This window comes from Cervus elaphus, chromosome 1, assembly GCF_910594005.1.
Source record: "Cervus elaphus chromosome 1, mCerEla1.1, whole genome shotgun sequence".
Taxonomy (NCBI): Eukaryota; Metazoa; Chordata; class Mammalia; order Artiodactyla; family Cervidae; genus Cervus; species Cervus elaphus.
Window position 1 is genome coordinate 91493928 of NC_057815.1, and position 20211 is coordinate 91514138.

Sequence of the window (20211 nt, forward strand, 5' to 3'; positions counted from 1 at the left end):
GTTAAGGTCCTCTCTTCACACCATATATAGAATTTATCTTTAGTTGAAAGTTACATCCATATGAGAGATTGTAGTGTTACTTTTTTGCACTATGCATCTTTGCTAAACTATGTAAAATAATTCATGCATTCAGCCTTTATTTATTGAAGCATTCAGTAAAACCTAATCATCTCAGTTAGATTAACTGTAACTCAATGATGGACCATAGCCTTGTTTAACTCAATGAAGCTATGAGCTGTGCATTGTACGGCCATCCAAGATGGACAGGTCATGGTGGAGAGTTCTGACAAAATGTGGTCCACTGGAGAAGGGAATGGCAAACCACTGTAGTATTCTTGTCTGGAGACCCCAATGAACAGTAAGAAAAGGCAAAAAGAGGACACTGAAAGATGAACTCCCCAGAATGGTAGGTGCTCCATATGTTACTGGAGATCAGTGGAGAAATGACTCCAGAAAGAATGAAGAGACGGAGCCAGAGCAAACACAACACCCAGCTGTGGGTGTGACTGGTGATAGAAGCAAGGTCCAATGCTGTAAAGAGCCATATGGCATAGGAACCTGGAATGTTAAGTCCATGAATCAAGGCAAATTGGAGGTGGTCAAACAGGAGATGACATTAGGAATCAGCGAAATAAAATAGATTGAATGAGTGAATTTAACTCAGATGACCATTGTATCTACTACTGTGAGCAAGAATCCCTTAGAAGATGGAGTAGCCAATATAGTCAACAAAAGAGTCTGAAATGCAGTACTTGGATGCAGTCTCAAAAACGACAGAAAGATCTCTGTTCGTTTCCAAGCAAACCATTCAATATCACAGTAATCCAAGTCTATGCCCCGACCAGTAATTCTGAAGAAGCTTTAGTTGAACAGTTCTATGAAGATCTACAAGATCTTCTAGAACTAATACCAAAAAAGATACCCTTTTCATTATAAGGGACTGGAATGCAAAAGTAGGAAGTCAAGAAACACCTGGAGTAACAGGCAAATTTGGCCTTGGAGTACAGAATGAAGCAGGGCAAAGGCTAATACAGTTTTGTCAAGAGAATGCACTGGTCATAGCAAGCATCCTCTTCCAACAATACAAGAGAATGGACATCACCAGATGGTCAACACCAAAATCAGATTGATTTTATTCTTTGCAGCCAAAGATGGAGAAGCTCTATACAGTCAGTAAAAGCAAGACCAGGAGCTGACTGTGACTCGGATCATGAACTCCTTATTGCCAAATTCATACTTAAATTGAAGATAGTGGGGAAAACCACTAGACCATGCAGGTATGACCTAAATCAAATCCATTATGATTATACAGTGGAAGTGAGAAATAGACTTAAGGGACTAGATCTGGTAGACAGAGTATCTGATGAACTATGGACAGAGGCTCATGACATTGTACAGGAGACAGGGATCAAGATCAACCCCAGGAGAAAGAAATGCAAAAATGCAAAATGGCTGTCGGAGGAGGCCTTACAAATAGCTGTGAAAAGAAGAGAAGCGAAAAGCAAGAGAGAAAAGGAAAGATATACCCATTTGAATGCAAAGTTGCAAAGAATAGCAAGGAGAGATAAGAAAGCCTTCCTCAGAGATCAATGCAAAGAAATACAGGAAAACAATAGAATGGGAAAGACGAGAGATCTATTCTAGAAAATTAGAGATATCAAGGGAACATTTCATGCAAAGATGGGCTCAATAAAGGACAGAAATGGTATGGACCTAACAGAAGCAGAGGATATTAAGAGGTGGCAAGAATACACAGAAGAACTGTACAAAAAAATCTTCATGGCCCAGATAATCACAATGGTGTGATCACTCACCTAGAGCCAGACATCCTGGAATGTGAAGTCAAGTGGGCCTTAGGAAGTATCACTACAAACAAAGCTAGTGGAGGTGATGGAATTCCAGTTGAGATCTTTCAAATCCTGAAAGATGGTGCTGTGAAAGTGCTGCACACATTATGTCAGCAAATTTGGAAAACTCAGCAGTGGCCACAGGACTGGAAAAGGTCAGTTTTCATTCCAATCCCAAAGAAAGGTAATGCCAAAGAACGCTCAAACTACCATACAATTGCACACATTTCACACGCTAGTAAAGTAGTGCTCAAAATTCTCTAAGCAAGGATTTAACAATACGTGATCCATGAACTTCCAGTTGTTCAAGCTGGATTTAGGAAAGGCAGAGGAACCAGAGATCAAATTGACAACATCTGCTGGATCATCAAAAAGGCAAGAGAGTTACAGAAAAACATCTATTTCTGCTTTATTGACTATGCCAAAACCTTTGACTGTATGGATCACAATAAACTCTGGAAAATTCTGATAGAGATGTGAATACCAGACCATCTGAACTGCCTCTTGAGAAACCTCTATGCAGGTTAGGAAGCAACAGTTAGAACTGGATATGGAACAACAGACTGGTTCCAAAATGGAAAAGGAGTACATCAAGGCTGTATATAATCACCCTGCTTATTTAATTTATATGCAGAGTACATCATGAGAAATGCTGGGCTGGATGAAGCACAAGCTGGAATCAAGATTGCCAGGAGAAATATCAATAACCTCAGATATGCAGATGACACCACCCTTATGGCAGAAAGTGAAGAAGAACTCAAGAGCCTCTTGATGAAGGTGAAAGAGGAGAGTGAAAAATTTGGCTTAAAGCTCAACATTCAGAAAACTAAGATCATGGCATCCGGTCCCATCACTTCATGACAAATAGACGGCAAAATAGTAGAAACAGTTGCTGACTTTATTTTTCTGGGCTCGAAAATCACTGCAGATGGTGATTGCAGCCATGAAATTAAAAGACACTTACTGCTTGGAAGGAAAGTTATGACCAACCTAGATAGCATATTAAAAAGCAGAGACATTACTTTGTCAACAAAGGTCCATCTAGTCAAGGCTACGGTTTTTCCAGTGGTCATGTATGCATGTGAGAGTTGGACTATAAAGAAAACTGAGCGTTGAAGAACTGATGCTTTTGAACTGTGGTGTTGGAGAAGACTCTCTGAGAGTCCCTTGGACTGCAAGGAGATCCAAGCAGTCCATCCTAAAGGAAATCAGTCCTGGGTGTTCTTTGGAAGCACTAATGTTGAGGCTGAAGCTCCATTATTTTGGCCACCTGATGGGAAGAGCTGACTCATTTGAAAAGACCCTGATGCTCGGAAAGATTGAGGGCAGGAGGAGAAGGGGACTACAGAGGATGAGATGGCAGGATGGCATCACCGACTTAATGGGCAGGAGTTTGGGTAAACTACGGGAGTTGGTGATGGACAGGGAGGCCTGGCATGCTGCAGTCCATGGGGTCTCAAGGAGTCAGACATGACTAAGTGACTGAACTGAACTGAATCACATGTAACGTGTACTGTTCCATTGTTAGTAGTGAGGAAAATATCTGAGAGATGTTATGGCAGAGCAACACAATATACTTTAGTGCACATAGTAGTGGAAGCAGACAGACCACTTAAGATGTGGTTGCAATAATCCATGTGGGAAACTAGAGTTGATATGGTACGTGTATTGTGAGAAATGGTCACAATATCTATGTACAGTTTCTTTCCATACTTGTTCCTCTGTTTTCATTCTCAATTTTATCATACCTAAAATCAACCACAAGAGAAAATATGATCTATTTATATTTCTTCATCTATTTAACCTACACTAGTCAGTCATCAAATTATGCTTACTGTTTCTTCTAAATATTAATTAATTTCACTCATTTCCTCCTATTTTTATGGGAATTTAAAAAAATTATATTTTTGTATACTTTTTATATTGAAATATGCTTTATACAATGTTATTTTTGATATTTCTTCACTTTCATCAATCTTTTTTTTTTCAAAGACAGTATTTTTTCTATGAGGTAGATAAAATCATGTCATTTTTCTCCTTGATTCCCTTCACTATCTCTTCTTGGTACACCATGAAAGAGACTGAAACACCACTAACAATTGCAGTTCTCCTTCATTTATCTTTTTCCATAGAAGCCCAAATGTTTTTCCTCTTGCTTGACTCAGTTCTTGGCAATGAAATAGGAAAGAACACATTCAGAATGATCCCAGAAACTATGGAACTGACCAGTATCAAAGCCACCTGACCCTGAAGGATTGTTAACAGTGGAGTTGTACACTGGAGAAGACACGAGTCTCAGAAAACTCCGGGAGATAGTGAAGGACAGGGAAGCGTCGTGTGCTGCAGGCCATGGGGTCACAAAGACTTGGACCCGAGTGAGCGACTGAACAACAGCATCACAGTGAGCCTCACCCTAAACCTGGGATGTTGTCTTGGAATCCCTTCTTTAGAGCCCTCAGGTCTTAGAATTGTAGGAGTTTCCTATCTTTGTCATAGTTTAACCAATTAGTGTAGAGGCATTGTTTTTGTTCTCCTCTCCCCCTGCATAAGTTATCCAAGAACATCCTTCACCCTTACCCCCTCATTCCACATGGTCATTATATACCACATAACTGCACTCACCTGGCTCAAAGTCACTGATTCCACAGTGCCTGTTATACCAAACAGTTCAACTAAACTATTTCCTGCAACTATTTGAAAAAGAACCTGGAGAAAATCTTTCTGTCTTTGCCTCTGTAGTTGTAATTTTTTACATTTGGGAATTTTATTCCATTTCCCCCTCCATACTGAATGGACATAACTTGAGCTCTGATATCAGGGACATGAAGTAGAATCATGCATATGTGTAACAGATCTATGTATTTTAATCTCTCTTGTTTTCCCTTACCAGTGAGTTAGTGATTGACACACACAACACAACCATAGTTAATAAATTATATTTAAAAATTTTATTTTTTACAATGCAAGGTTTAAGTGGTGAGACAATGTCAGGAGATTGAATGTTTTGAACCCAATTTATTAGCTCAGAATTTTTGCTATGCTCATCAGATTGATCTCTTGTTTGCAAAACTTTGAAATCCCATGGCCAATAATTACTACCTTTTTTTTTTTAGTAACACATCTAAGGAGAATAATATTTGTTCTATAACTAAAATCTCCCAGGGACTATTTTGAGACTTAAGGGCGGTGGCTGGGTACATGCAATGTTTCCATTTTAGGACTAATATTACAACATTTAAAGAGAATTTGAAAAAATAAAAAATAAAAAAAATAAATAAATAAAGAGAATTTGAGCATTTTCCCGCCAAAGATATAAGTTGTATCCCACATTAGCAAAAAATGACCAAATTTCTGTTTTCTGGTGCCACAGTTCTATTTATCATATATTCCATATAGTTTTAATAAAATTATTTGCCTTAACATTGTTCCTATAAAGTTATATATATGTCCAATAAAGCTATATCTTTGCAATAAAACTACATATTTTCATTATCGTTATGTGTACATTAATCTCTAGATTGAATATTCTCACATCAATTCAATTAATTCACATTAGAATATTTTTTGTACACCTAACTATTTACATTTTACCTTTTTGACATCATATGTTTTCATCTCTGTCCATTGAAATGTGATTATGAATTAATACACTGTGTTTAATTTAACTTGAGCAGTATGAAGTGAAATAAGATTATTTCTTCACTTAATCTCAGTACTAACCTTTACCTAATTATTGCTTACGAAATGTATAATTTTCAGCTTTCAATAGACCCATGAAAATTCTGTTATGAAATTTCTGTTTAACAAACTAAATTAAAAAAATCATCATTATATATTAATATCAAACACTTTCTGCACATTTTTTTTTTGCCTAAATTCAGGGCTCTGTTTCTTAGTAATATCCCTCTTTTTAGTTATTTATTTGGATCCATGTGGTTACTGAATATGGATTATGTCATTTCTTCCAACTTGTTTACTTACTTTTTTCCATCTTTTCCAAACTGTGACGTTCGCAGGTATTATAAGCCTGATTTATCTGACCTAAACACTAATTAATGTAGACCAAAACAAAGCCAAAGGTGTAGGTTTCAAACTTCACTACTTTCAGTGAATAAATTACTCATAAACAGTTGAATAAGGCAAAACATGTATTGATAACTGTATATTTGGAAAAGGTGGTAACATTCAACATTCAAATGAGATAAAGAACTTGGAAAATTAGACAAATAGGAAGTAGTGTAGAGTATAGCAAACAGGCTCAAGCAGGCATAAAGGCAGTGCTGGCGGTTTAGTCACTAAGCCGTGCCCGACTCTTGTGACCCCAAGGACTGTAGCCCCTCAGGCTCCTCTGTCCATGGGGTTCTCCAGGCAAGAACACTGGAGTGGGTTGCCTTTCCCTTCTCCAGCGGATCTGCCAGACCCAGGGACTGAACCCAGGTCTCCTGCATTGCAGGCAGATTCTTTACCAACTGAGCTATCAGGGAAGCCTTAATAAGAAAGAACATACAATAATTTTAAAAACATGTTTTACAAAGTTTGCAGGTTAAAAATTAGTCTAAATGTATATAAGGAGCTGCTGCTGCTGCTAAGTCACTTTAGTCATGTCTGACTCTCTGTGATCCCATAGACAGCAGCCCACCAGGCTCCCGTTCCTGGGATTCTCCAGGCAAGATCACTGGAGTGGGGTGCCATTTCCTTCTCCAATGCATGCATTCATGCTAAGTCGCTTCAGTCGTGTCTGACTCTGTACGACCCTGTGGACAGCATCCCAGCAGGCTCCTCTGTCCATGGAATTCTCTAGGCAAGAATACTGGAGTGGGTTGCCATTTCCTTCTCCAGATATAAGGAGCACATTCATTAATTAAAAAAAAAAAAAAAAAAAAACAACCTCCCAAAGTTTTAAATATTTGCAAGCTTAATTAAATGAGATTAATTAAATGTAGAAGGCTGAGTTAGAGAACAGTGACATGGTCTAAATGCAATATGTCAAAACACCCAAATCTCAGAATAACTATATTTCATCCTGAACACAATGTTTCTATTCCTAAGTTTTACTAGAAAGTAAAACATTTAGTGGAAGGAGAAGAATATTAGTATTTATCAGTGAACTATCTTGATCCCAGAAATACCTACGACAGAGAAAGTAGAAAGAGACCAACCAAAGAGCAGCTGGCTGGTGCAGCGGAAGGCAGGTGAGTCAGTTGGTGGAGGAGGGAATCTTTGCTGAGATCAGCCTGATGAGCTTGTTGCAGGGCTTCCAGGAACAAGGAGAAAATATGGACCGAGAGCACAGCCCAGGGGTTCAGAGACAAGACGAATTACTCTGTGGATGTTCTTCAGACCACAGAGGGCCATGGGCGCTTGACCTGAATGGCCTTTTGTGACAGATCATGATCTGATCTGCCTCATCCCAGACGACTTGAGCATCACAGCCTCTATCAGACACAACTTTGGCAGAAAGAGCAAAGGAAGGCCATGGAGAATTTTCCTTCAAAAATTATATGTGAATTGATCTTTTGGGCAAACCCTGAACCCCACTAACTTTACTCTAGAGTTCTAATAAGCCAATTCCCATTCCACCTTCATATTATTGCTTAGCTTTAGTGTTATGATTAATTTTGATTACTTATTGTTAATTGATAGATTTCCATAATATGTATGTTACATCCATTCAATGTCAATGTCTATCAGTAGAACTAATTAAATTCTGGAGTAGCTAAATGTGTGTGAGGTAGCTTTGAGTGTATAAATCACGTGGAAGAAAGAAAGTGAGAAAAGAATAGGAAATTTTTGAGAAGGAAAGAGGGCAATAGAAGAAAAACTATTGTAAGTGGTGCACTCTAATCAGAGAACAGTTTTCTAAATTGCATTCTTTTATACAAATTCACAACTTCTTTATAATGAATATGTTTGTAGAAATAACAGAAATAAAAGTTGATGTGTTTACTATTAAAATTATATTCCTGAATTTTGATTTAAGCATATCCCCAGGAAATTATTTCATGAAATAAAATGGGAATCTATTCAAAACTAAAAATATGTCATATGTGCTATATAAGAATCTATCACAAAACATAAATGGTGAAAACGTATGCATTGGAAAAAATAAACTGAAAATTCTAAGCTCTTTACTTGGCTAGTTTCATGTGATACTGTCATTTTTGTCTTTAAATACTTAATAACTTCACTTCTCTAACCAAGATTACTTTATGAATAAGCACAGATTTTGATAATGCAATGGAAATATAAAATAATCAGGTGAAAGTTTATAATTTTGTAACAGTCTGATACACATTTTATATCAGTTAGTTTATACCCAATTGGATACAAGTATGTGAGTAATAATAAAACACTATTAATTAGTGTTTAGAAATCAGAAAATTTCTAAATTAGAAAATATTCTAATGAAAAACAGTAAACTTGATCCACACTTTAAAACATCAAAACATGCTCTGTTTAGTCAAGAAAATTAAGGCAACAATCCTAGAAATAGAGGGACTATTTTCCTAGTAATCACATTCCATAAAGCCTTCTTTACTTCCTTATTCCGGAGGCTGTATATCAGAGGATTCAACATGGGGATCACCGCTGTGTAGAACACAGAAGCCACTTTGTCCTGATTCAAAGAGTAGCTGGAAGTAGGTCTCAGATAAGTGTAGATGGAGGTGGAATAGAACAGGATGACGGCTGTCAGGTGAGACGCACACGTGGAGGACGCCTTGCGCCTCCCCGCCCCTGCATGCACACGGAAGATGGAGAAGAGAATGTAGCAGTAGGAGGTGAGAATCACCAGCAGAGCCCCAACCATATTCACACCAGCGAATGTGGAAAAGATGCTTTCTTGCAGGTGTGTGTCAGAACAGGAGAGCTTAAAAAGTGGGGGGCTGTCACAGAAGAAGTGATGGATGACATTGGAACTGCAGAATGGCAAGCTGCTTACATAACTGGTGTTTACCATGGAGTTCACCAGGCCCGCTGTAAAAGCCCCTGTGGCCATTTTCAGGCAGACCATCCTGGACATGATCAAGGGGTAAAGGAGAGGGTTGCATATGGCCACATAGCGGTCATAGGCCATTAACCCAAAAAGGATGCATTCAGTTGTGGCCAAGGCTATAAAGAAGTACATCTGCAAAAAGCAGCCAGCAAAGGAGATGGACTTCTTCTCTGATAATAAATCTACCAGCATCTTTGGGGTGATGGTGGATGAATAACAAACATCCACAAAGGACAGGTTAGCCAGGAAGAAATACATGGGTGTGTGAAGTCGGAAATCCATTCTGATTAAGAGGATCATCCCAACATTCCCCACAAATGTAAGCATATAAATCATAGAAAAAAGGCAAAAGAGGATAACCTGTAGCTCCAATGTGTCTGTTAATCCCAAAAGAATGAACTCCGTCAGTGAAGTATAATTTTTTCTGGCCATTTATTACAGATATATCATGCTTCAACTTGCATTAGATGGAAACATTTCACTGTTCAATGTTTACATGAAGTAATAGGAATGTTAATGAAGTTAGTGACATATGCGGGGGTGGGGGGGGCGAAAGGCTTTGGATAAAAGAGTATAGTAAATAGAGCAACTGAAATAATGTAGAAATTTGTGAAAAAATGAATAAATGTTGAAGTTTCAAATGTAGGTTGAGGCATCCACAAATCCTTGGTCTAAGTCCATATATTTCTCTTCAGTTTTGTGCAAATGCAACATTCATGTTCCATTCTTTCTCCTATTGCCCATATCCAAAATATAAGTTTCAGAGCTAACCTTGCTGAAGTCTTTCCCATTTTCTGGGGAGGTATTTGTTTAACTCAAATGCATTTTTTTTCTCACAAAGACGACTCTATATTCCCTCATCTTCAAAATTTATGACTTGCCATCCGGACATCACTTTTATGTTCTCCAAGCAGCAAACATAGCCTGTTTCAAATCATCAGTATTTTGACACCCATTATATTCTTGAGAATGATTATGTAGCGTTTTAAAAGTTAACCACACAACTGTTCTCATTTACAAAACACATTATCAAATCAGTGCCCTATAGTAGCAGTCACTCTACCTGTTCTCAGCAGGGAACAATAGAGACAGCAGCATGTACCCAGTAACATCCTTCCCAGTACTAATTCATCTGGTCTGTTATTTTCTTTCTTATCAGAATCTTCCCTAATAACTCAGTTGAGGCACAAAAATTATAAAGAGACATTTTTCATGTTTGAAGTGAAATGAAATCAGAGACAGTATGGATTCTTTCTGTGTAAAAATTTGAGACACATCTTGAATATATACACAACCTGGATTTTTTTTTTTTTTCCTGAAAGAGGGTTGGGTAACAATGGGGACTAGACTATAGCTTTTAATTATGAGTCAATACTCTAATGGCAGAAACTCCATTCTCAAAAGTAATTAAAATATGATCACATACAGGTAGATGGAATCACACACTGTGTGGAGTTTCATCATAACTTGATTATATATCTCTGTGTTACTTTCAAGTTGCTTTCCAAAGATAAAACATTTTTTAATTGGCTATTTACTTGCCTGTTTTTTGGTAATTTTAGCTTATTCCAAAAGGGTACATAACCCACTACAAAATTATAATTCCCGCCCCTGTATGCATATGTGTGAGTGTGTGTCTGTGTGTAAATGTGTGTGTATGTAACTCACCACATTTCTGGGTAAGTTTAACCTGAAATCCACCACTGTTTGAGTGAAATAAATTGTAGAAGATGCTGGCTACTAAGCTCATGAATAGTCTTCCGACCAATGTGAATTATGTGGGCCGCAAAGGGACCTAGATGTCTGAGCTGGATGACAGCTTTATGACAGGTCATGAGGTCAGCTTCACCGGGCCAGTTGAATTGAACATCACAGCTTCTATCAGGTGCCACTTCAGCAGCAAGCTCAAGGCAAGGGCCATGGGGAGTTTCTCTCCAAAAACTATATAATAAAGTTACCATCTTAACAAGAGCTGACCCCCTCTCAATTTCCTCCTGAGTTCTATTAAGTCACTCCCATTCCACTTTCATATTAAGGCTTGCTTTTAACATTCAGATTAATTTTAAAGGATTTTGTTGGTAGTTGACAGAAGATTACCATAAGCAGGAAATCCATGAGTCTATTATACAGAATATGTCAGTTTCACCCATTAAACACTGATATACCTGTTTTGGAACTATGCCCTAATTAAATATAACTGAGTGTGTGTTCATGTGGCTTTGTGTATATGTATCACTCTGGAAGAGAGAGTCATAGAAGAATAGGAAATGTTGGAGAAGAAAAGAAAAGAATAGAAAAAAACTGGTCTAATTGTGCTTTTTAACCAAACAGCTGTTTTCTATATAGAACACTGCACACAATTCATATTTATATATTAGTGAATATGTATGCATTTGTGGAAACAAAGGAAATAAAAGCTGAAGAGTTTACTATTACATTTAAAATAACATTCTTGAATTTTATTTAAGAATATCCCCAGGAAATGATTCAGAAAAATAAAATGGAAATATATTATGAATTTAAAATATTTTGCCACCAGTAATATATATCTCTTACAAATCATAAATGGTGAAAACAAAACATCAAAAAAGGGAAAATTCATTAAATGGTTCATTTCATGTGACTTTGTTATTTTTGTCTCTATATACTTAGTCTTTAATTTCCCTAATCTAAATTTCTTTATAATCTCTGTTTTAGGGATCTAGTGAAATATACAATGATTAGAAGAAAGTTCTATGCTCTTAACTAATGGGGATAAATTATATTCATCAAATAAATGCTGTATAACATTAACTTATATGCAGAGTATTTAATGAGAAATGCTGGACTGGATGAAGCAAATGCTGGAATCAAGATTGCAGGGAGAAATATCAGCAATCTCAGATATGCAGATGACACCACCCTTATGGCAGAAAGTGAAGAACTAAAGAGCCTCTTGATGAAAGTGAAAGAGGGAGTGAAAAAGTTGGCTTAAAGCTCAGCATTCAGAAAACTAAGATCATGGCATCTGGTCCCATCACTCCATGGCAAATAAATGGGGAAACAGTAACAAACTATTTTGGGGGGCTCCAAAATCACTGCAGATGCTGACTGTAGCCATAAAATTAAAAGATGCTTACTCCTTGGAAGAAAAGTTATGAGCAACCTAGACAGCCTTATTAAAAAGCAGAGACGTTATATTTCCAACAAAGGACCGTCTAGTCAAAGCTATGGTTTTTCCAGTAGTCATATATGGATGTGAGAGTTGAACTATAAAGACAGCTGAATGCAAAGAATTGATGCTTTTGAACTGTGGTGTTGGAGAAAAGTTTTTTTTTTTTTTTTTAATTTTTTTATTAGTTGGAGGCTAATTACTTCAAAACATTTCAGTGGGTTTTGTCATACATTGATATGAATCAGCCATAGATTTACACTTATTCCCCATCCCGATCCCCCCTCCCATCTCCCTCTCCACCCGATTCCTCTGGGTCTTCCCAGTGTACGAGGCCCAAGCACTTGTCTCATGCATCCCACCTGGGCTGGTGATCTGTTTCACCATAGATAGTATACATGCTGTTCTTTTGAAACATCCCACCCTCACCTTCTCCCACAGAGTTCAAAAGTCTGTTCTGTATTTCTGTGTCTCTTTTTCTGTTTTGCATATAGGGTTATCGTTACCATCTTTCTAAATTCCATATATAAGTGTTAGTATGCTGTAATGTTCTTTATCTTTCTGGCTTACTTCACTCTGTATAAGGGGCTCCAGTTTCATCCATCTCATTAGGACTGGTTCAAATGAATTCTTTTTGATGGCTGAGTAAAATTCCATGGTGTATATGTACCACAGCTTCCTTATCCATTCATCTGCTGATGGGCATCTAGGTTGCTTCCATGTCCTGACTATTATAAACAGTGCTGCGATGAACATTGGGGTGCATGTGTCTCTTTCAGATCTGGTTTCCTCAGTGTGTATGCCCAGAAGTGGGATTGCTGGGTCATATGGCAGTTCTATTTCCAGTTTTTTAAGGAATCTCCACACTGTTTTCCATAGTGGCTGTACTAGTTTGCATTCCCACCAACAGTGTAAGAGGGTTCCCTTTTCTCCACACCCTCTCCAGCATTTATTGCTTGTAGACTTTTGGATAGCAGCCATCCTGACTGGTGTGTAATGGTACCTCATTGTGGTTTTGATTTGCATTTCTCTAATAATGAGTGATGTTGAGCACCTTTTCATGTGTTTGTTAGCCATCTATATGTCTTCTTTGGAGAAATGTCTGTTTAGTTCTCTGGCCCATTTTTTAATTGGGTCATTTATTTTTCTGGAATTGAGCTGCAGGAGTTGCTTGTATATTTTTGAGATTAATCCTTTGTCTGTTGCTTCATTTGCTATTATTTTCTCCCAGTCTGACGGCTGTCTTTTCACCTTACTTATAGTTTCTTTTGTAGTGCAAAAGCTTTTAAGTTTCATTAGATCCCATTTGTTTAGTTTTGCTTTTATTTCCAATATTCTGGGAGGTGGGTCATAGAGGATCTTGCTGTGATTTATGTCGGAGAGTGTTTTGCCTATGTTCTCCTCTAGGAGTTTTATAGTTTCTGGTCTTACATTTAGATCTTTAATCCATTTTGAGTTTATTTTTGTGTATGGTGTTAGAAAGTGTTCTAGTTTCATTCTTTTGCAAGTGGTTGACCAGTTTTCCCAGCACCACTTGTTAAAGAGGTTGTCTTTTTTCCATTGTATATCCTTGCCTCCTTTGTCAAAGATAAGGTGTCCATAGGTTCGTGGATTTATCTCTGGGCTTTCTATTCTGTTCCATTGGTCTATATTTCTGTCTTTGTGCCAGTACCACACTGTCTTGATGACTGTGGCTTTGTAGTAGAGTCTGAAGTCAGGCAGGTTGATTCCTCCAGTTCCATTCTTCTTTCTCAAGATTACTTTGGCTATTCGAGGTTTTTTGTATTTCCATACAAATTGTGAAATTCTTTGGTCTAGTTCTGTGAAAAATACCGTTGGTAGCTTGATAGGGATTGCATTGAATCTATAGATTGCTTTGGGTAGAATAGCCATTTTGACAATATTGATTCTTCCAATCCATGAACACGGTATGTTTCTCCATCTGTTTGTGTCCTCTTTGATTTCTTTCATCAGTGTTTTATAGTTTTCTATGTATAGGTCCTTTGTTTCTTTAGGTAGATATACTCCTAAGTATTTTATTCTTTTTGTTGCAATGGTGAATGGTATTGTTTCCTTAATTTCTCTTTCTGTTTTCTCATTGTTAGTGTATAGGAATGCAAGGGATTTCTGTGTGTTAATTTTATATCCTGCAACTTTACTATATTCATTGATTAGTTCTAGTAATTTTCTGGTAGAGTCTTTAGGGTTTTCTATGTAGAGGATCATGTCATCTGCAAACAGTGAGAGTTTCACTTCTTCTTTTCCTATCTGGATTCCTTTTACTTCTTTTTCTGCTCTGATTGCTGTGGCCAAAACTTCCAACACTATGTTGAACAGTAGTGGTGAGAGTGGGCACCCTTGTCTTGTTCCTGATTTCAGGGGAAATGCTTTCAATTTTTCACCATTGAGGGTGATGCTTGCTGTGGGTTTGTCATATATAGCTTTTATTATGTTGAGGTATGTTCCTTCTATTCCTGCTTTTTGGAGAGTTTTAATCATAAATGAGTGTTGAATTTTGTCAAAGGCTTTCTCTGCATCTATTGAGATAATCATATGGTTTTTATCTTTCAATTTGTTAATGTGGTGTATTACATTGATTGATTTGTGGATATTGAAGAATCCTTGCATTCCTGGGATAAAGCCCACTTGGTCGTGGTGTATGATTTTTTTAATATGTTGTTGGATTCTGTTTGCTAGAATTTTGTGAAGGATTTTTGCATCTATGTTCATCAGTGATATTGGCCTGTAGTTTTCTTTTTTTGTGGCATCTTTGTCAGGTTTTGGAATTAGGGTGATGGTGGCCTCATAGAATGAGTTTGGAAGTTTACCTTCTTCTGCAATTTTCTGGAAGAGTTTGAGTAAGGTAGGTGTTAGCACTTCTCTAAATTTTTGGTAGAATTCACCTGTGAAGCCATCTGGTCCTGGGCTTTTGTTTGCTGGAAGATTTTTGATGACAGTTTCGATTTCCTTGCCTGTGATGGGTCTGTTAAGATCTTCTATTTCTTCCTGGTTCAGTTTTGGAAGGTTATACTTTTCTAAGAATTTGTCCATTTCATCCAAGTTGTCCATTTTATTGGCATAGAGCTGCTGGTAGTAGTCTCTTATGATCCTTTGTATTTCAGTGTTGTCTGTTGTGATCTCTCCATTTTCATTTCTAATTTTGTTAATTTGGTTCTTCTCCCTTTGTTTCTTAATGAGTCTTGCTAATGGTTTGTCAATTTTGTTTATTTTTTCAAAAAACCAGCTTTTAGCTTTGTTGATTTTTGCTATGGTCTCCTTAGTTTCTATTGCATTTATTTCTGCCTTAATTTTTAAGATTTCTTTCCTTCTGCTAACCCTGGGGTTCTTCATTTCTTCCTTCTCTAATTGCTTTAGGTGTAGAGTTAGGTTATATATTTGGCTTTTTTCTTGTTTCTTGATGTAAGCCTGTAATGCTATGAACCTTCCCCTTAGCACTGCTTTTACAGTGTCCCATAGGTTTTGGGTTGTTGTGTTTTCATTTTCATTCATTTCTATACATATTTTGATTTCTTTTTTGATTTCTTCTATGATTTGTTGGTTATTCAGAAGCGTGTTATTTAGCCTCCAGGTGTTTGAATTTTTAACAATTTTTTTCCTGTAATTGAGATCTAATCTTACTGCACTGTGGTCAGAAAAGATGACTGGAATGATTTCAATTTTTTTGAATTTTCCAAGACCAGATTTATGGCCCAGGATGTGATCTATTCTGGAGAAGGTTCCGTGTGCACTTGAGAAAAAGGTGAAGTTGCTTGTTTTGGGGTGAAATGTCCTATAGATATCAATTAGGTCTAGCTGGTTCACTGTGTCATTTAAAGTTTGTGTTTCCTTGTTAATTTTCTGTTTGGTTGATCTATCCATAGTTGTGAGTGGGGTATTAAAGTCTCCCACTATTATTGTGTTACTATTAATTTCCTCTTTCATACTCGTTAGTGTTTGCCGTACATATTGCGGTGCTCCTATGTTGGGTGCATATATATTTATAATTGTTATATCTTCTTCTTGGATTAATCCTTTGATCATTATGTAGTGTCCTTCTTTGTCTCTTTTCACAGCTTTTATTTGAAAGTCTATTTTATCTGATATGAGTATTGCGACTCCTGCTTTCTTTTGGTCTCCATTTGCATGAAATATTTTTTTCCAGCCCTTCACTTTTAGTCTGTATGTGTCTCTTGTTTTGAGGTGGGTCTCTTGTAGACAGCATATATGGGGGTCTTGTTTTTGTATCCACTCAGCCAATCTATGTCTTTTGGTTGGGGCATTCAACCCATTTACATTTAGGGTAATTATTGATAGGTGTGGTCCCGTTGCCATTTACTTTGTTGTTTTGGGTTCACGTTTATACAACCTTTCTGCATTTCCTGTCTAGAGAAGATCCTTTAGCATTTGTTGAAGAGCTGGTTTGGTGGTGCTGAATTCTCTCAGCTTTTGCTTATCTGTAAAGCTTTTGAGTTCTCCTTCATATCTGAATGAGATCCTTGCTGGATACAGTAATCTAGGTTGTAGGTTATTCTCTTTCATTACTTTCAGGACGTCCTGCCATTCCCTTCTGGCCTGGAGGGTTTCTATTGATAGGTCAGCTGTTATCCTTATGGGAATCCCTTTGTGTGTTATTTGTTGTTTTTCCCTTGCTGCTTTTAATATTTGTTCTTTGTGTTTGATCTTTGTTAGTTTGATTAATATGTGTCTTGGGGTGTTTCGCCTTGGGTTTATCCTGTTTGGGACTCTCTGGGTTTCTTGGACTTGGGTGGCTATTTCCTTCCCCATTTTAGGGAAGTTTTCAGCTATTATCTCCTCGAGTATTTTCTCATGGCCTTTCTTTTTGTCTTCTTCTTCTGGAACTCCGATGATTCGAATGTTGGGGCGTTTCACAGTGTCCCAGAGGTCCCTGAGGTTGTCCTCATTTCTTTTGATCCTTTTTTCCTCTCTGCTTTATTTATTTCCACCATTTTATCTTCTACCTCACTTATCCTATCTTCTGCCTCCGTTATTCTACTCTTGGTTCCCTCCAAAGTGTTTTTGATCTCATTCATTGCATTGTTCATTTTTAATTGACTCTTTCTTATTTCTTCTAGGTCTTTATTAAACATTTCTTGTATCTTTTCAATCTTTGTCTCCAGGCTATTTATCTGTAACTCCATTTTGTTTTCAAGATTTTGGATCATTTTTCTTATCATTATTCTAAATTCTTTTTCAGGTAGATTCCCTATCTCCTCCTCTTTAGTTTGACTTGGTGGGCATTTTTCATGTTCCTTTACCTGTTGGATATTTCTTTGCCTTTTCATCTTGTTTAGATTGCTGTGTCTGGAGTGGACTTTCTGTATTCTGGAGGTCTGTGGTTCCTTTTTATTGTGGAGGATTTACCCAGTGGGTGGGGTTAGACGATTGGCTTGTCAAGGTTTCCCGGTTAGGGAAGCTTGCGTCAGTGTACTGGTGCGTGGAACTTGATTTCTTCTTTTTGGAGAGCAATGGAGTGCCCAGTAATGAGTTTTGAGATGGGTCTATGTGTTAGGTGTGACCTTGGGCAGCCTGTATGTTGACATTCGGGGCTATGTTCCTGTGTTGCTGGAGAATTTGCGTGGTATGTCTTGCTCTAAAACTTATTGGCTCTTGGGTGGTGGTTGGTTTCAGTGTAGGTATGGAGGCTTTTGGACGGTCACTTATTACTTAAAGTTCCATGTAGTCAGGAGTTTTCTGGTGTTCTCAGGTTTTGGGCTTAAGTTTCCTGCCTCTGGATTTCAGTTTTATTCTTCCTGTAGTCTCAGGACTTCTCCAACTATACAGCACTGATAATAAAACTTCTAGGTTAATGGCGAAAAGATTCTCCCCCGTTAGGGACACCCAGAGAGGTTCACAGAGTTACATGAACAGGAGAAAAGGGAGGAGGGAGATAGAGATGAGCAGGAGGAGAAAAAGGGGGACTCAAGAGGAGAGAGACAGATCTACACAGCTGTCTGTTCCCAGAGTGTTCTCCGTATCTCTGACACCTACAAGGATTCACAGAATTGGATTGGGAAGAGAAGGGGAAAGGAGGAAATAGAGGTGTTCTGAGGTAGAAAACAGAGAGTCAAGATTGGGAGAGAATAATCTTCGGTTTAAAGATAGGGCTTCTCTTTTTTTTTTTTTTTTGGTAAGGTTATAGTGTAGTGAAAATGAAAATGAAGAGTAGTAGAGGAGTACTAGAGGACTTTAAAAGAAATAAGAGAAAAAGAAAAATAGAAAATAAAAGAGAAAACGGAAAGGAAAAAAAAGAAGAAAAAAGAAAAAAAAAGAAAAAGAAAAAAAAAAACAAAAAAAAAAAAAAAAGAAAGAAAGAAAAAAAAATTTTTTTTTCCCCCTAATTAAAAAAATCGTAAAAAACTATGAAAATGAAAGTTAAGGAGTAATGGGGGACTAATAGGGAATTTTAAAGGAAAATAAAAGAGAAAAAATAAAAAAGAAAAAATATAAAAAGAAAAAAAATTTTTTTTTTTTCTTACTTAGAAAAAAAAAAGTAAAAATATATCTAGGAGTTTCTCTGGAGCTGTTGCGGTCAGTGTGGGTTCAGCTCAGTTTCAGATAGCTCCTCGTTCCAGCTTACACTTCTCGATATCTACAGGGCCCTTCCGGTGAAGTCGGTGTTTTCTACAGGGATTTTAATCTGTTGCACCAGTCCCTTCTGCAGCGGTTCCCTTTGTTTATTTGGCTTCTGTTTGCCGGTCTCTTCAGAGCCTCATTTCCGCCCTGACACAGGCGGGCGGAGGTGGACTCTTATTTAGGTAGCTAGTTCCGTTGCGCTGCTGGGAGGGGCTGATGCTGCGGGGATGGGCTGGCGCTGCGGGGCGGGGCTGGCGCTGTGGGGCGGGGCTGACGCTGCGGGGAGGGGCTGGCCCTGCGGGGGCGGGGCTGACGCTGCGGGGAGGGGCTGGCCCTGCGGGGGCGGGCTGGCGCTGCCGGGAGGGGCTGACGCTGCTTTCTCCGTCTGCGCTGCTCAGGCTCCCGGCTGTTCTATATGGAGCGCGCCCCGCGCTGCGCTAGGTTCCAGCCCTCGGGTGTTACACAAAAGCGCGGAAGGAAAAGCTGCGCCTGCTCTCTGTGCCTTCCCCGTCAGAGCGGTCCAGGCAGCGAGGGGCTTGATGGGCGCGCTATCCCCAGGTGTGGCGCACTCACTCCCTTCCGCGGACCCAGTCTCAGTTTCCGCTGGCGCCAGTCGGGTGTGCGCGCCTTCCGCCCTCTGCGTCCCCAGCCCCAGTCCCCGCCCGCGCCGGTCGGGTGCCTGCGCCCTGTGTCTCGCCGCGACCTTCCCCTCCCCCCTGCCTCCTGCCTCCTGCCTCCGGCGGGGCTGAGCCGGTCCGCAGCCTGCCAGCTCTTCTCGGGACTTCCTCTGTCCCTTTGTTCTGCGAACGGCCGGCAGTGTGTTCCGGCCGGTTAATTTTCTCTCTCTCTTTTGGTCTCCCACAGTTCAAGTTGGCACCTCACAGAAGCTCCCTCCGATTGTCCTCAGGGCACTCAGGCCCGGACCCTAGCCCAAGCAAGGCCGCCTAAGACTCCCTTCCCGGGACGGGTCTCCGTCCTTAGATCTTTTGTCTCACTTTTTATCTTTTATATTTTGTCCTACCTCCTTTTGAAGACAATGGTCTGCTTTTCTGGGCGCCTGATGACCTCAGCTAGCGATCAGAAGTTGTTTTGTGGGGTTTGCTCTGCATTCAGTTATTCTTTTGATGAATTTGTAGGAGAGAAAGTGGTCTCCCCGTCCTACTCCTCCGCCATCTTGGCTCCTCCCCCTGGAGAAAAGTTTTAAAACTCCCTTGGACTGCAAGAAGATCCAACCAGTCCATCCTAAAGGAAATCAGTCCTGAATATCCATCGGAAGGAATGATGCTGAAGCAGAAACTCCAATCCTTTGGCCTCCTGATGTGAAGAACTGACTCATTTCAAAAGACCCTGATGCTGGGAAAGATTGAATGTGGGAGGAGAAGGTGATGACAGAAGATGAGATGGTTGGATGGCATCACTGACTCAATTGACATGAGTTTGAGTTTACTCTGGGAGTTGTTGATGAACAGGGAAGCCTGGCATGCTGCAGTCCATAGGGTCGCAAAGAGTCGGTCACGACTGAGCAACTGAACTGAACTGAACTGAACTATTAACAGAACATGGTTACATAGACAATGCTCTAATGAAAATAAGTTTGACCAATATTTCAAATTTCAAGACATAGT

The 20211-nt window shown here is 38.9% G+C and overlaps 1 protein-coding gene across 1 annotated transcript; it reads right to left on the bottom strand.

The window, feature by feature from the left end:
• Window positions 1–8316: 8316 nt before the first annotated feature.
• On the bottom strand, window positions 8317–9273 carry LOC122673998 (olfactory receptor 5F1-like). Its single transcript, XM_043871999.1, has one exon. It carries the CDS (start codon window positions 9271–9273, stop codon window positions 8317–8319), a length of 957 nt encoding a protein of 318 aa, XP_043727934.1.
• Window positions 9274–20211: the final 10938 nt, after the last annotated feature.